We start from the raw sequence: 17,703 nt of genomic DNA, 5'->3' as shown, positions 1-17,703 counted from the left end.
CTTAAAGCATATACCATCAGGCTCAAGGATAGCTCTGTCCTGTTGTTATAAGAGCACTACATGATCCCCAGGAATGATAAAATGGACTCTTGACCTCACGATGTACCCCATTATGGCCTTGCAACCTATTACCTGCCTGCATTGCACTTTCTAATACTTTATTTTGCATGGTTTTTGTTTTCTGTTATACTACCTCAGGGCACTAATGTGATGAATCAATCTGTACAAAGGCAGAACAAAGTTTTCACTGTATCTGTCAGCTACTAATAATAAACCAGTTTACCAAGAAGGTATCAGAGTAGGCAACAAAATTTTTTGTCAAAATTAATTGTTAAGCATCTTAAAGAACAAGAGAAAGACAACAAAATTTGGTGAGGGACAGCTGGTACTGGGCGCGAGGGAAATGGTGTTATTCTGAGTTTAAGGCAAAGGCAAAGATTAATATTGCGGATTTGGAAAGGTCATAATGAGAAGAACAACAGATCTTGAAGAGTTTGAAGTGTGATGACATGAGGGGATCTGCAAACATGGATGGAAATTTAAAATGAAGTGCTGACAAACCACAAGCCAAAGCAGGTTAACAAACTGAGGCAATAAGTGAAATGGCCATGATGTTAGCGAAGATGTAGACAAAAGAGTTGGCTAAGGTTGGCAAATGAAGGATAACAATAAAATTGTCAAATCTTGGGGTAATAAAGCCATGAAAAGCTGGTGGGAAAATTAAGTCAAACATAACACCAAGGTTAATAACACAATGATTTTGTAAGCCATGCATGAATTTCTGATGATGTTAATTTAGAAGACATTCTATCTCATTTCTGCTTCCTAAAATCTTTCACCAGCCTTGTCTGCTGATAGTCTCTGCACTGCCAACAACTACATCTTCACTTTCCTTATTCTCACCCGAGGACATGCCATCACACAGACAAATGGGGAAATAAAAGTTATGAGCTAGAGCAATACTTAATCATACTTAAAACCTCATCATGTTATCAGCAGAAAACAAAAAAGCTCTTAAAAGCAATAAATAAGCCACAACCAGCAACGAACAAAAATAACCAACTCCCATCTCTTATGGAATCAACCATCAAACCAGATTCAAATTTACTCTGACTCACAATCTATACCCTACTTTACTAAACTGATGTTATATCTCGTGATCTTTCCTCCACCTAATGTACCCTTTTTTCTCCTCTCTCCTCACTTCCTTTCCCATTGTACCTATCTTCTCTCCATTGTCTTGCTTTTAAATTGTCCCATTCTTCTGCTTTCCTCCATTGAGAACGAGTTTTCTTAATGACTTCTGAGCATGAAGATGAATTCAATATTTGATCCCGAAGCATCATTTTCCTACTAATGCAAACATTATATAGATACACAACTATGACTGTCTGGCTAAGTACAGCTATAGACAGGTTCGCTGATGATACCACTGTTGCGGGCTATATCAAAGGTGGTGATGAACCAGCATATAGGAGCGAGATTGAAAATTTGGCTGAGTAGTGTAATAACAACAACCTCTCACTCAATGTCAATGAGACCACGGAACTGAATGTAGTCTTCAGGGATGGAAATAAGATGACCATAAGCCAGTGGTCATTGGAGGATCAGAGGTTGAGGGGGTCAGTAACTTTAAATTCCTGGGTGTCACTCTCACAGAGGACCTGTCCGAGAACCACCATATAATTGCGAAGAAAGCACAACAGTGCCTCTACTTCCTCAGGAGTCTGCAGAGATTTGGCATGTCATCAAAAACCTTGGCCAGCCTTTAGGGATGTCATGGAAAGTTTGCTGATTGGCTGCATTACGGCCTAGTATGGGAACACCAATGCCTTTGAGTGTAAAACCCTTCAAAAGGTATTAGATTCAGCCTAGTACATCACGGGTGAAACCTTGCCAAATATTGAGCATTCACTGTCAAGGATCCTCACCATCCAGGCCATGTTCCTTTCTCGCTGTTGCCATCAGATAGAAGGTACGAGTGCCTCAGGACTTGCACCACCAGGTTCAAGAACAGTTACTACCCCACAGCCATCAGCCTCTTGAACAAAAGGGGATAACTACACTCATGTAAGGACTCTTTTAGCTTGTTGTTTACTGCTATTTATTTATAACTGAATTTGCACAGTTTGATGTCCATTGTTTACACTTATTGCTCAATAGATTTGCTAAGTATGCCCGCAGAAAAATAATTTCAAAGTTGTATGTGGTGACGTGTGTACTCTGATAATAAAATTTACTTTGAACTTTTCATCTCTCAAAGTTCTGTTTTCCCTAATTAATGAAAAGCTTTACAGGATGATTCTGACCCATCCACAATTATGAATATAGAAATTAGAAACAGAATCAAACATTCAGTCGCTTGGACCATTCAGCAGAATTATAATTAATCTGGTTATCACCCGAACTCTACATTCCCAGACATCCCACCCTGCAAAAACTCATTTCAGAGAAGGAGCACCGTCAATTTGCAGGAGACTCCCGGAACTTCCGGGAGAGGTGGGATGTCTACAATAGAGTAGCTCCTTAGCAACTAGCCAGCTAGTTTAAATATCATTAGCTATGCTAATGAATGAATGACACCTGTTAAACTCACCTCAACATGTCTTTCATAGTCTTAACCCACTATGGGCAATAGAAAAGTCACTGTTGCAAACAGTGCAGCGAACAACACTGTCATTATTTTTGACCCCTATAAGGTAGGGGTACACTTTAGTGTAGTCTGGGATGAAGTGCGTTATATATTTTCTTTTTTTGAAACACTCTGCCATGGCGGTGCGGGACACTAAATTGAACTGATGGAGAGACAGAGGTCGACTGTAAAGCCTGCCCAAAGAGAGAACTGATTGGTCTACTTAGCACAAAGAGAAACCAATCAGGATGCTCACTCTCGCTCCCGCTCTCCCAACATTTCCGGGATATTGTATATAATTTGAGTGCATCAGGGAGCTGCTATTAATATGTGGGAGAATCCCGGAACATCCGGGAGAGGTGTGATGTCTGCATTCCTGTCTACACAAGTAACTTTTAAAGGCATGGTCATCAAGTATCTAGCTACCTCTGCTTTAAAAATATTCAAAGACCCCTGTTTTCCATCTCTTTTGAAGAAAATTTCTAAAAAGTTACCACATTGAGAGAAAACAAATGAATAATCTTAAATGGGTGACTGTTTTAAATTTTGACACCATCTTCTCCATATCATCCTCATCAAGACCTCTCATTAAGATCCAGGCAAAATGAACAGTTTACATTAAGCATGGCGAACAGTTCTGGACAAGACTTTATTTGAATATCACTGGCAAGATGCTCTACACACAATTATTTTATGAACATACTTAAAAATTCTACACTAATTAGTGAAATCATGAAATGGCACAATCATAACCTAATTATGAAAGTGGTGAAAGTTTAGTTATTTTTCAAGCTAGATTTTGCCTTTTCTAGAGACCTTTTATTGAGGGCATCAACTTTAAATATTTGTATGAAACCTTTAGTTTCTCTGCATAGAATACCCATCTTCCCCAACATTATGGATTCAAAAATATGAGTCAAATATAATTATTATTTGTAAACCTTACCTCCTAATCTCAGGGATGGAAAAGAACTGTAGAAATTTTCTGATTGCCATATTTGAAACTCCAAAAAATCCATTGTTGTGCCTGTTAAAACGGCACTGAAAAAGTGAAATACAGCCAAGCCTTAGTCCAATTATTATGTTACTAGCTCTTATATTGACCAAAATATTAGATCTAAAAAATGCAGAATGCAATCATGAACTGCTTTACACTGTACAAAATGGTTAATTTATATATACAACAAATGTCAGAAACATTTCAAACAAATCATTTTAAAATTTCCAAAATTTTACAGAAATTCTTTGACTGCAATCCAATAACACGTGAGTAAAAAGATCATCTTCAGTCCACTGTTCCCATCATTGAATCACAGCAGAAAGGTAGGAAAGAAATCAATCATTGAGCACAAGAAATTGTCTTAAATAGTTATGTGGATTGAAATTTTTATTCAATGCACACAAGCTTCCAACTCAGTGACACTTCCAGTCCTTCACCAGAGGGGGTTGCATAATAACCTTCAGTAGCATGAGAACATTTAGATTTCATTGGAACTTAAGTCAACTCATCATCACCAGCCCTTTAAAGAAATGCTCAATTTCTAACTTCATTGATTTGGGCTGTGCAAGTTAAATACCAGAATACTCTTGCCCCAAATTGAAAAAGTGTGTTACTATGAAACAAAGGCAACAACATGAAAGAAAGTGTTACTAAAGTTAGAAAATTCACTATTGAATCTAGAAGCCCACACAGAAGATGAACCACTGTTTCTGAAGCTTATGGTGGGCCTCACTGTAACGGTACAGGAAGCCACAGACAACAAGATCAGAATGGGTATAGGATGGTGAATTAAAGTGGTAGGCAAATGGGCAAAACAACAAACCTGCACTTTGCTTCCGTAATGCAGGAGAACTCCCAGAGTAAACTGAATGCAGTACACCAGTAAAGTCATGCATGTGAATAGCTGCATCACCGAGAAGGGCTGTTTAGGTCTCTGGATCATGGGAAGGGAAGTGGGGAAAGAACAGGTGTTGCAATTCATGCAAAATTGTCTGGGCATTTTATAAATGCACTATCTTTCCATTTAGCCATTTCTGTTTGTCAATATTTTGTTTTATTCTTGTTCATCTAATCTGCCCTGCTGGGCATGAACCACAAGCTAGGAATTTACAATGCATTACAATACATACTGCAGAGAAAGTGGCTGAATATGCTTGTAAATGCCCTCCATTAATCCATTTGGGCTACTCGATCAGAAATTGGACTTCTCTATCAGATTTGTTCTACCAACTCCACTGCACTTTCTCTTCTCCCAAAATTTAATTCACCTTCTCTTCATTCCCAGTTATGATGAAAGATCCATGACCTGAACCACTAACTGTTTCTCTTTGCACCCATGCTGCCGATCAGCTGAGTATTCCCCTCATTTTCTATTTTAATTTTATATTTAAATATAGCTCAGAAGTATGTGGATGTAACATGTGAAGGATTTAATTCTAGATTACTTGCACCCCACAAAAACTAAATGAGATTGAATACTTCCTGAATAATCACCACTGTTGTCTACAACAAAAGCAGAAAACATGCACCAGGTCAAGCAGCAGTTTTCATCTGTGGAAAGGGAAACAGAGTCAATGTCTCAGGCTGAAGACTTCAGAGGAAAGAAATCACTTCTGATAAACTGTATTCAACCAGAAATATTAAGTCTATTTCTATTTCTAAGGATACTACCTGACCTGCAGACGATTTCTAGCATTTTCTGTTTTTGTTTCAGATTTCCAGTATATGCATTCTTTTTTTTATTTTCAACCAATGCTGTCCAGCTTCGTTGATCATTATCACCTGCTCCAATAAATTTATTTGCACTCTGAATCAGTTAGTAGAGAAACCATTGCAGAAGTGGAAGAAGTCCCAAGACAGGCCGAGAAGAAAATGGTAGTGTGTACTTGCTCCTAAATAGTCTTAGTGTCAAAAAGGGTCAAATGAGAGCACTGAAACACAACAGTTGATCTCAGTACTCTTAACAGATCAGCTTCAAGATGTTAGCTGAAAAATATACCCTCACGTGACATTCTCCGCAATCACTCATTCAACAAATGTCAAGTTAAAGAGAATTAAACAAGTAAGAGAATGAAGCATTTATATATACCGTGTGTGTGTGTGTGTGTGTGTGTGTGTGTCTATATAGATATATATATATATATATATATATAAAAAAGCAAAATTGTTCCCATTTGGCTTTTCTGTGTGATTTGGCATATCGAGGTTGGGAAAAGAAAAATGATTCACCGTAGATGGTAAAATACCTATGTTATTCATTTCAGGTTAAAAAGTTACTATAAAGTAGTTGCTATCAATGTCTGTTTGTTTATTATATTTAGTACTTAAGAATTATAAAGATGTTTATACAAAAGGAAGTCTTCAAATGCTACATGTATAAACTGATTGAGATTAACAAATGAAGAATACTTTATGCTCACTTAAATGTTGATGGACAAAGTCCTTCCACATGTAGTTCCTTTGTTGATAAAGTAATTTCTGCATAATTTGAGTATGGAGGAGTCAAAGGAGTTTCTATTTCCACACTTCTATAAATGTCGCAGCAAACTGTAAATATAATAAAATATATTTTAATTTTATTCAATTATTTCAGTTAAATGCTATTATTTTTTTCTCTCTCTTTTCAGCTCTGAATGTGATGAGTCACACTTAGCTAAAAACCTACAAACGAAATGCTCAAAGAACTGGAGAAGTCTCACAATGATGCCTCCATAACATGCTTATTTTTTTCAGTGATACATCAGAGCAACAGGCCCTTCTGGCCCAATGAGCCTGTGCCACCTAATGACACCAATGTGACCAATTAACCTCCCAATTTGCACACCTTTGGAATGCATGAGGAAACTGGAACATCTAGAGGAAACCCACATGGTCACAGGGAGGATGTAGAAATTCCTTACAGACAGCGGCAGAATTGAATCTGGGTTGTTGGCACTGTAAAAGCATTATACTAAATGCTACGCTACAGTGCCGCCCTGTAATCTTCCAAAAATTACTAAATAAGGAGGAAAATCAACAAGTATCAAATCTGATAGATAGATACATAGACATATTTTATTGATCCTGAGGGAAATTGGGTTTCGTTACAGTTGCACCAATCAGGAATAGAGTATAAATATAGCAATATAAAACCATAAATAATTAAATAATAATATGTAAATTATGCCAGATGGAAATAAGTCCAGGACCAGCCTATTGGCTCAGGGTGTCTGACCCTCCAATGGAGGAGTTGTAAAGTTTGATGGCCACAGGCAGGAATGACTTCCTATGACGCTCAGTGTTGCATCTCAGTGGAATGAGTCTCCGGCTGAATGTACTCCTGTGCCCAACCAGTACATTATGTAGTGGATGGGAGACATTGTCCAAAATGGCATGCAACTTGGACAGCATCCTCTTTTTAGACACCACCGTGAGAGAGTCCAGTTCCATCCCCACAACATCACTGGCCTTACGAGTGAGTTTGTTGATTCTGTTGGTGTCTGCTACCCTCAGCCTGCTGCCCCAGTACACAACAGCAAACATGATAGCACTGGCCACCACAGACTCGTAGAACATCCTCAGCATTGTCCGACAGATGTTAAAGGACCTCAGAAAATAGAGACGGTTCTGACCCTCTTGTAGACACCCTCAGTGTTCTTTGACCAGTCCACACTCGGTCAACTCCCATCAGCTACATCAACAGCAACAGGCATTCTACTCTGAGCTCCTTCATAGCTAGTGAATTTCAACAGTTCAGAGAAAATGCTTTAGATACACTCTAAAAGCATATTTGAAAAACAGCATCACCTATTCAAAGGAATCTTTAACCCATGATGACTCAAATCAGTGAAGAGGCATCTCAAGTTCAAGTTCAGTTTATTGACATTCAACTACACACATGTATATCACCAAACGAAACAAGGTTTCTCCAGACCAAGGTACACAACACAGTACATATAACTCACATACATAACACAAAATATTACCACTAGTGAATTAACAAATAATAAGGTGTACTTATGACAACTTTAAACGGCATAACACTATCAGTTCTTCATACATGATGGATGGTGACAGGGAGTTCAATAGTCTTACAGCCTGGGGGAAGAAACTGTTTCCCATCCTAACAGTTCTTGACCTAATGCTACGATACACCGTGCCTGATGGTACGAGGTTGAAGAGATTGCTGGATGGATGAGAGGGATCATTGACAATGCTCAGGGCCCTGCATACCCAGTGCTCCTGATAAAACTTCTCTGATGGGTGGAACAGAGACCAATCCTTTGTATGGACCTTTGTGGGAAAACCTAGCACTTTAGAGTCTTTCCAATGGAAGTATGTAAAGTTCAAACACAAAAAGCAGAGGGAACATAAAACAATCTAAATAACTCAGCCACCTGTGTTGTTTCAGCCTTTAGCAACATTGCCTTTCCAAGAATCTTTTTTTGATCAGTGTGTCTTTCTTCCACTCAACAATGCCAAAATTGCCTCATTAATTCACACTGTATTACATCTGTCACCTGCTGTTTATCAAGGACTCAAACAATTTGCTTTTTGCGTTTGTGCTTCTAAGCTACTTAGTCTTATTTAAACTCTGCAAGGTTCAAGTTTAATTATCATTCAACCCATAAATGAACATAGCCAAATGAAACAGTGTTTGTGATAGCAGGGATGGGTGCAGTTCTGGTACTCCTTTTCAACTCATCAGGATACTCAGTTCTTGGGTTTCCTTTGAAAAATACTGGGGATAGTCTCCCTTTAAACTAACCAACACCTAAGTCCTGCCGAAGGGTATCAGCCCAAAATATCAATTGTACTCTTTTCCATAGATGCTGCCTGGCCTACTGAGTTCCTCCAGCATTTTTGTGTGCATTGCCTCTGTGTTCCATGCTCCCTTTAAAATGATCAGGGCCCTGTTTCTCCCAGTCCTATTCAACTTACTAGGTTCATTTGGATGGGGAGGGAGGGAGGATAGTTTGGATGAGTCTTTAATTATGCCAACTGTTTTAATGAGGCAACAAGAAGTATAGACATAGTGTACAGAGTGCATAGAGGGGAGGCTGGCTTCCATGATGCTGAGCTATGTTCATAGCGCTGCAATTTCTTGTGGACACAGGTAGAGCAGTTCTTATACCAGCCATGAAGCATTTGTACAATGTGTTTTCTATGGTACATTGATAATATTGGTAAAAAGAGACTCCACTCTCCCTTCTGGCAGAAGATACAAAGGCCTGAAAGTACACACCACCAGGCTCAGGTACAGCTTTTCACCCACTGTTCTTAGATTGCTGAATGGTTCCTCCGTATGATAAGATGGACTCTTGACCTCACAATCAACCAGATTATGAACTTGCACCTTATTATCTACCTGCATTGCAATTTCCCTTTGGCTGTTGAACTTCATTCTGCGTTGTTTAGTCTTGTACTTTCGCAATGCACTGTGTAATGATTTGATCTGTTGAACACCATGCAAGACGAGCTTTTCATTGTACTTCAGTAGGTGTGAAAATAATAAACCAATTCCAATTCTACTGTGTTAACATCTAAAACAAAATAGTGAATTAAAAGCTTGGAGTATTTACAGAATAATATCAATAAACCAATTTCCCCCGGGATTAATAAAGTATGACTATGACTATGACAATGATAACCCAGTAAATCTGCTAACCCATCTCCACTAATGTGCTGAATGTGCTCAATAATCAGAGTTTACTGTATCACATTTGACACTGAGAAGAGTTACAAACCAAGTATCCACACCAGCATTAAAACCATTTATTTCCACTTCCATTAAATTGCCCGAGTTTTTTTTAAATCGCATTGCTCTCAAGTCTTATCTTCAACTGCCTTGGTTTTGTGTTCCAGAATTCACTCCTTAAACGTCTTAGGTTTTGTTTAAAACCGAATTATTTTTACTTAATTTTGATTAATAAGTTAATTTTACCTAACATAATCTGGAGTCCAATTTTACTTGAAAACATTCTAGTGAATTGTTTGGAAACAAGTTAAGGCTGCTTTGTATATTTAAATTGTTATTAAAGCCAAGTATAGCGAGTCAAGTTGTGAAGTGAGAGGAACAAAAAGAGAAATGAGCTCTCAACAGGAGGCCACATTTGGAGTGCCATGGTAAGATAGCGGTTAGCACAATGCTATTACAGCACAGGGCATCGGAGCTCCATCCCAAAGTCCTCTGCAAGGTGTCTCTGTATGTTCTCCCCATGGAATGCGCAAGTTTTCTCTGGGTGTTCTGGTTTATTGCCACAGTCCAACAAGTAGGTTAATTTGTCATTGTAAATTGTCCTATGATTAGGCTAGGGTTAAAATCTGGGTTTTTTGAAGTTGCTGGGTGGCATGGCTTGAAGGGCCTAGTCTGTGCTGTATCTCTAAGTAAATCAGAAAAAAATCAAAATTTTCAGAATGTCCAGACAGTACAGATCTATAGACCATAAGACATAGGAGCAGGATTAGGCCATTCAGCCCAACGAGTCTGCCCTGCCATTCCATCATGGCTGATCCCGGATCCCACTGCCCTGACTGATCAGGAAACTATCATCTTCCACCTTAAATACACCCATGGATTTGGCCTCCACTGCAGTTTGTGGCAGAATATTCCACAGATTCACTACTCTTGACAAAAAAAAATTCCTCCTTACCTCTGTTCTAAAAGGTCCTTCCTCAGTTTTGAGGCTGTGCCCTCTAGTTCTGGATACCCCCACCACAGGAAACATCTTCTCCACATCCACCCTATCTAGTCTTTTCAACATTCAGTAGGTTTCAATGCGATCCCCCGCATTCTTCTAAATTCCAGCGAATACAGGCCTAAAGCTGCCAAACACTCCTAGTATGTTAACCCCTTTATTCCCCGAATCATCCTCATGAACCTTCTCTGGAATCTCTCCAATGACAACACATCCTTTTTGAGATATGAGGCCCAAAACTGTTGACAATACTCCAAGTGTAACCTATTTTCTTATAAAGGCTCAGCATTATCTGCTTGCTTTTATGTTCTATTCCCCTTGAAATAAATGCCAACATTGCATTTGCCTTCTTAGCCACAGACTCAACCTGTAAATTAACCTTCTAGGAGGCTTGCATGAGGACTCCCAAGTCCCTTTGCATCTCTGATGTTTGAACCTTCTCCCCATTTAGATAATAGTCTGTACTATTGTTCCTTTTAACAAAATGCAGTATCTTACATTTCCCAACACTATATTCCATCTGCCACGTTTTTGCCCATTCTTCCAATTCATCTAAGTTCTGCTGCAATCATCTTACTTCCTCAGCACTACCTACCCCTTCACCTATCAGTAGCAGTCCCAATACTGACCCCTGAGGAACACCACTAGTCACTAGCAGCTAACCAGAAAAGGCCCCCTTTTTTTTCCACTCCCTGCCTCCTGCCTATCAGCCATTCCTCTATCCATGCCAGTATCTTTCCTGTAACGCCATAGGATTTTATAATGTCAAGCAGCTTCATGTGTGGCACCTTATCAAATGCCCTTTAGAAATCCAAGTAATTGACATCCACTGCCTGTCCTTTGTCCACCCTGCTTGCACCTTCCTTGAAGAACTCTAACAGATTTGTCAAGCAAGATTTCCCTTTACAGAAACCATGCTGACTTTGACTTATTTTATCATTAGTCTCCAAGTACCCCGAAACCTCATCCTTAATAATAGACTCCAATGCTTTCCCAACCGCTGAGGTTAGGCTAACTGGGCTATAATTTCCTTTGTTTTGCCTTCCTCCCTTCTTAAAGAGTGGAGTGACATTTGCAATCCTCCAGAATGGATTGCCCTAGAATGTCTTAGAAGCTCCTTTGCACATTGATATCTAAATCCATCATGGTAGCAAACTAAGATTTCATGGCAAGCATGAGTTTCCACTGAAGTATAAAGCAATGGTAGCTAAAATATTGGCCATCAAATTCTGCATTGTGGTTAACTCCATATGAACATTGATAATCTGGTCAAGATGGTGCCAACATACAATGCTCCCTTAGTTGACATCTTCTGGATAGACCACAAAACTATTTCACTTCTTTTATAAAACGCAAACAACAGGAATTCTGCAGATGCTGGAAATTCAAGCAACACACATAAAAGTTGCTGGTGAACGCAGCAGGTCAGGCAGCATCTCTAGGAAGAGGTGCAGTCGACGTTTCAGGCCGAGATTCTTTTATGTCTATTTTTTATCTTGAATGTGATTCTGGAACTGTTGGAACCTATGATTTGCAGTTTGGAGATCGTTTGGGTGAGCCAACGCTTTGTTATCTCTGAGAGGATTCTGGGAGGCACTGAGCACAAGCCTTGAGGAGGCTGCTGGACAGCCGCAAGTCGATGTTTAACTCCATTTCACTGATTAAGGCTTCCATTGTTTGTAGATTAAAGCAATAAAGGAGATTGAAACACTGAGGCAAATGAGGAGAGCGTGTGCTGACTGCCTGCCTTCTGATCGCTCTGCTGTCGGATAGGGGAGCCTGTATGGCCTATTGCTGTGACCGGCAGGTAAGCCTCTGGGACTCTCTCGTTCAAAGATGTTGGAGGATGTTACTGAGGTTTTCTGCGTTTATGGATTTGGACTGTGGACTTTTTTATCAGTCTTACAGCTTTTATATTCTGTTTTTGCCCATTCTTTTCGTTTTAATTTGAGGAGGATTTGGAGGTCGATGCTCTTGTTGCGATTTTTGTGCGGGGAGAAGATGATTTGGAAGCCGATATTCTTCTTGCATTTGTGGGGAGTGGGGGGTGGGGAAAGGGTTTGGGGGTCGATGTTCTTGTTGCGTTTGTTTTTGTGTGGGAAGAGGGAGATTTGGAGGTTGATGTTCCTTTTTTTAATTTATTCATTTACAGGATGTGAGCATCACCAGCTAAGCCAACATTTATTGCTCATCCCTAGTTGCCCTTGAGAAGGTGAAGATGAGCTGTCTTTTGCTCTTTACAGCTGGGGACTTTAACCAGGCCAACCTCAGAAAGGCGCTGCCAAAGTTATACCAACGTGTCTCGAGCAAGGATGGTGGCAGAGCAGCAATGGCTGGAGTTTCTGGAAGGAATTTGGAAGGCATGGGATAGACATATTCCAAAGAAGTAGTAGTATTCTAAAGGCAGGATGATGTAAGATAAGTCAAAGCCAACATAAAAGCCAAAGAGAGGACATTGAATAGTGCAAAAATTAGCAGGAAGATAGAGGATGAGTAGAGGTTTTATTTCCCAACTCTCTCCACCACACTCCAGTCCAGTTGGTGGTGGTAGTGCACCTTTAAATTGAACAGCCATCTTAAAAGTCAGAAGGTGGTGGCACAGGTCTCTCAGGACTTGCACCACCAGGTTCATCAAGAACAGTTTGTCATAGTCCGGTCCGTAAAGTCCTTGTTCCGGTTCACGGTCCGGCCCATGTTCCCTTGTTCCGGGGTTTCTGGTTTTCCCCAGTTTCTGTTACGGGCACATGTTTCTCATTTTGCAGCTGAGACATAAATACCTCTGCAAACCAGGGATTGGCTGCTGGACTATTCTGTTCCCCTCCCTGTCTTTTCCCCCCTTGCCTGACTCTCTGCCTGGATATCTTTCCTGACTCTCTGCCTGCTCACCTAGCCTGTATTCCCTGCCTGTATCACTGAAGTTTTACCGCCAGAGCAAGACCGGAACCTTGTTAGGTCAAGATAAGGTTTAAAGTTAAATTGGATAGATATATGGACAGGAAAGAAATGGAGGGTTATGGGCTGAGTGCAGGTCGGTGGGACTAGCTGAGAGTAAGAGTTTGGCATGGACTAGAAGAGCCGAGATGGCCTGTTTCCGTGCTGTAATTGTTATATGGTTATATGGTCTCCTGCCCCACTAGAGGCCCAAATATACTTGACCACTGCTACACGGTAGTCAAGGATGCCTACCGTTCCATCCCACGACCTCACTTCGGAAAATTGGACCATCAGGCTGTACTCCTCCTCCTGGCTTACAAACAGAAACTGAAGCGGGAGGTCACGGTGACAAAAGTAGTGTCGTGTTGGACGGAGGAAACGGATGAGGTCCTCCGTGACTGCTCTGAATCGGTGGAACTGGTTAGTATTCAAAGACTCGGCAGCTAACCTCGATGATTATGCCTCACTGTCATGGACTTTATTTGGAAATGCACGGAGGACTGTTTGTCTCGCAAGACGATCCGGGTATTCCCTAACCAGGAACCTTGGATGAATTATGAGGTCAAGTCCCTTTTAAAGGCTAGAGCTGCGGCTTTTAGGTCCAGGGATACCAGTCGCTACACGGAATCCAGGCCTGAACTCCGGAAAGCCATTAAGGGTGCCAAGAGGCAATATCGAGCCAAGTTGGAAGCCCAGGCTAACCAGAGGGATGCCAGTAGACTATGACAGGAACTAAATGAGATCACTGGGCGCGAAGAAAAGGCTGGAACTATCAATAACTGTGGCGCTTCTCTTCCTGACGAACTTAACGTATTCTACGCAAGATTTGAACAGAAGAGGAGCATCCCGCTCCCTCCGGATGAACCGGACCTGGTGGCATCGAGATTCATCGTCACTGAGGAAGACGTTAGAGAGGCCTTCCTGAAGATAAATCCAAGGAAAGCGACGGGTCCAGATGGCGTCCCGGGATGGGTTCTGTGGGCCTGTGCAAGCGAGCTAGCTGGAGTGTTTGCTGACATTTTCAACTGCTCCTTGCTTCAGTCTAAGATCCCCTTGTGTTTTAAGAAGGCAACAATAATCCCAGTGCCGAAGAAGAGCAAGGTGGCATGCCTGAATGACTATCGACCTGTGGCTCTGACATCAATTGCTATGAAGTGCTTCGAGAGATTGGTTATGGCACACATCAACCACAGCCTACCGGCCAACCTCAACGCTTTGCAATTCGCCTACCGGAGCAACAGGTCAACGGCAGATGCCATCTCTCTGGCCCTACATTCCTCCATAGAACACCTGGAGAATAAAGACGCATACGTAAGGCTCCTTTTCATTGACTACAGCCCTGCCTTTAATACCATCATTCCAAATAAACTGATTCCTAAGCTCCAGAACCTGGGCCTTAGCACTCAGATCTGCAGCTGGATCTTCAACTTCTTCACAGACAGGACTCAGGCTGTAAAAATAGGGGACAAGTTCTCCTCTACAATCACTCTGAGCACCGGTGCCCCACAAGGCTGTGTACTCAGCCTCCTGCTGTACTCACTGTACACCCATGATTGTGTAGCCAAGTTTCCATCAAACTCAATATATAAGTTTGCTGATGACACAACAATTGTAGGCCGTATCTCGGGTAAATGATGAGTTTGAGCACAGAGAGGAAATTAAGAACCTGGTGGCATGGTGCGAAGACAATAACCTATTCCTCAACGTCAGCAAGATGAAGGAATTGGTCGTTGACTTCAGAAGGAGTAGCGGACCGCACGACCCAATTTACATCGGTGGTGCGCAAGTGGAACAGGTCAAAAGCTTTAAGTTCCTCGGGGTCAATATCACAAATGACCTGACTTGGTCCAACCAAGCAGAGTTCACTGCCAAGAAGGCCCACCAGCGCCTTTAATTCCTGAGAAAACTAAAGAAATTTAGCCTGTCCCCTAAAACCCTCACTCATTTTTATAGATGCACCATAGAAAGCATTCTTCTAGGGTGCATCACAACCTGGTATGGAAGTTGTCCTGTCCAAGACCGAAAGAAGCTGCAGAAGATCGTGAACACCGCACAGCACATCACACAAACCAATCTTCCGTCCTTGGACCCACTTTACACCGCACGCTGTCGGAGCAGTGCTGCCAGGATAATCAAGGACACAACCCACCCAGCCAACAGACTTTTCGTCCCTCTTCCTTCCGGGAGAAGGCTCAGGAGCTTGAAGACCCGTACGGCCAGATTTGGGAACAGCTTCTTTCCAACTGTGATAAGACTGCTGAACGGATCCTGACCCAGATCTGGGCCGTACCCTCCAAATATCTGGACCTGCTTCTCATTTTTTTTTTGCACTACCTTACTTTCCATTTTTCTATTTTCTATTTATGATTTATAATTTAAATTTTTAATATTTACTAATTTTTACTATTTTTAATACTTAATATTTGTAATCCAGGGAGCAGGAAGCGCAAATCAAATATCGCTGTGATGATTGTATGTTCTAGTATGAATTGTTTGGCGACAATAAAGTATAAAGTATACTGGTAGAACTTTGGCAGGACTGCTTTTAAGTTGGCATGATTGAAGTCATCAGATGCTATTCCATACATAGAAATTCCACTGCTTTCTGTCAGGAGTTTCTCCTTCCTCCCTGTTATTGTGTGGGTTTCCTTCGAGTGCTCCAGTTTCATCCCACATTCCAAAGACGTACAGGTTAGTTGGTTAATTGGTCACATTGAGGGTAACTGGGCAGTACAGATTCATTACACCAGAAGGGCTTGTTACCATGCGTTTCACTAAATCAAATAAAATAAATGAACCCAGAGAGCTTAGGAGGAGTGTGGAAAATGAAGTTTGAGAAATTTAAAGGGAGCATAGGGAATGGAGGTCCTGGCAAGTTTAAAATACTTGCGGAAGCTAACTTAAACCTTCAATAAATATACCGTTTCAGATAAAGGCAGTATACAGTAACATTACCTGGATTGTTAACTTCTGTAGTGAATTCATTGGCATCGATCTTGTTTTCATTCAATGAATAGCTCATATTTTCACAGTGTTCAAATGTTTCTAATTTTAGCATATATTTACCTTTAAAATCTATGGGAAGAAAAGTACATTTCAATACAAAACCATTTATCAAAGATTATTTGTCTCTTTATATATAATGGAACTACTGTTTGGGTTTTTATATCATACTACCTGAAGCAGTCTGTTCTGCTTTCAGCATGTTTGGGTTTGAGCTAAAGATAAGGGGTTGCGATGTTCATGTTTAGGAATGTAGTGTCATCCAATCAGGACTGTGGAATTCGGAGAAGGTTCTAGAAAACACAGGGTGGAGAGGTTTTTGTGACAGACACTGGTGTGAATCTAGATCTGTTTGGTGGGAGCTGAGAGAAGACAAGAGGGACAATGGTAGAGGATGCCATCCTTTTTGCACAAGATGCTTTGTGCAGATGGAAGGACCAATACTCCCATGGGGGAGTCTCTTTGAGATGGATTTCAAGCGACATTCGGAAGGTGGTGTGTGATTTCATGCAGACCGTGGGTCCAGTGCGCAAGGTAGACAACTTCAATATGAGCTCCAACTTATGTACACATTTGGACTGAGTTAACTGTAATGGGCCCTTTTTATGCTTTTTCTTTTCCTACTAACTGCTCAATAAAGCTTAAATTTATAAATTTACTTTCTTCATAATTGCATGCAGTGAACGATCTGTTATTTCTTGCTGACAGTTAATTGCAAATGGCAGCATTTGCACAGTATTCATTTACATTGGGGTGCAGGTGGTTGAAACATCCCAGCTTTCCCAGTCTGGTGAGACCCAAGTCATATCGATCCTAGATGTACGGAATTCGAGAATGGTGGTTTTCTCAACGCTGAGTCCAATGGCTTGTTAGCAAGGGGCTAACCAGTCATGTTTCCAGAGACGCCCAGTAAAAAAGGGTTTCATAACCATTAAAACACACACCTTTCAGCCAACAAGATAAAATTATTCAATAAAATCAGAAAATACTGGAAATATTTTAACCTGAAACCTTAATTCTGTTCATCTTCCCACATGTGGCCTGACCTGATATTTCCAGCATCTTCTATTTTTATATTAGATTTCCAGCCCCTGTATTTCTTTTCATCTTCACAGAATTACCCAATAAACATTATTTTTGTTTTGACATGATTTGAGGAAACTGTACATACTGTATCAGATTGTGTTTACTCCTTGATGCTTCAGTATTTATTTTGACATTAAAACAGCAAATAAATTAATCTTTTCTTGCCAATTTCCCTTTCCCAATTTTCTCACTTCTTCTCCAAAATATGTAGTGACACAGCTGGGTACAGATTTTGCATGTGACCATTATCTTTTGTGTGACCCTTAACTGAAAGCATCAGTAGAGTGTTACACAGCAATGGAAATCATAAGCAGCTTAATTCTGACCTCAAGCAATATCCATAAACATGTACTTCCAGTAAACAGATCAAA

The 17,703-nt window shown here is 40.7% G+C and overlaps 1 protein-coding gene across 1 annotated transcript in view; it reads right to left on the bottom strand.

The window, feature by feature from the left end:
* The window catches only part of LOC134347004 (protein shortage in chiasmata 1 ortholog), a 145,606-nt gene that overhangs the window by 95,045 nt on the left and 32,858 nt on the right, over positions 1-17,703 (bottom strand). Inside the window, exons 9-11 of the mRNA XM_063048979.1 lie at positions 16,199-16,318; positions 6,053-6,179; positions 3,579-3,673 (exon numbers count right to left, since the gene is read on the bottom strand). Of these exons, the coding sequence (XP_062905049.1) occupies positions 3,579-3,673; positions 6,053-6,179; positions 16,199-16,318 (342 nt within the window). The remainder of the gene's footprint in view (positions 1-3,578; positions 3,674-6,052; positions 6,180-16,198; positions 16,319-17,703) is intronic.

The sequence above is a fragment of the Mobula hypostoma genome, chromosome 5 (genome assembly GCF_963921235.1).
Source record: "Mobula hypostoma chromosome 5, sMobHyp1.1, whole genome shotgun sequence".
NCBI classification, from domain to species: domain Eukaryota; kingdom Metazoa; phylum Chordata; class Chondrichthyes; order Myliobatiformes; family Myliobatidae; genus Mobula; species Mobula hypostoma.
Note: the sequence above shows the minus strand (reverse complement) of the source record. Positions and strands in the feature narration are given on the sequence as shown.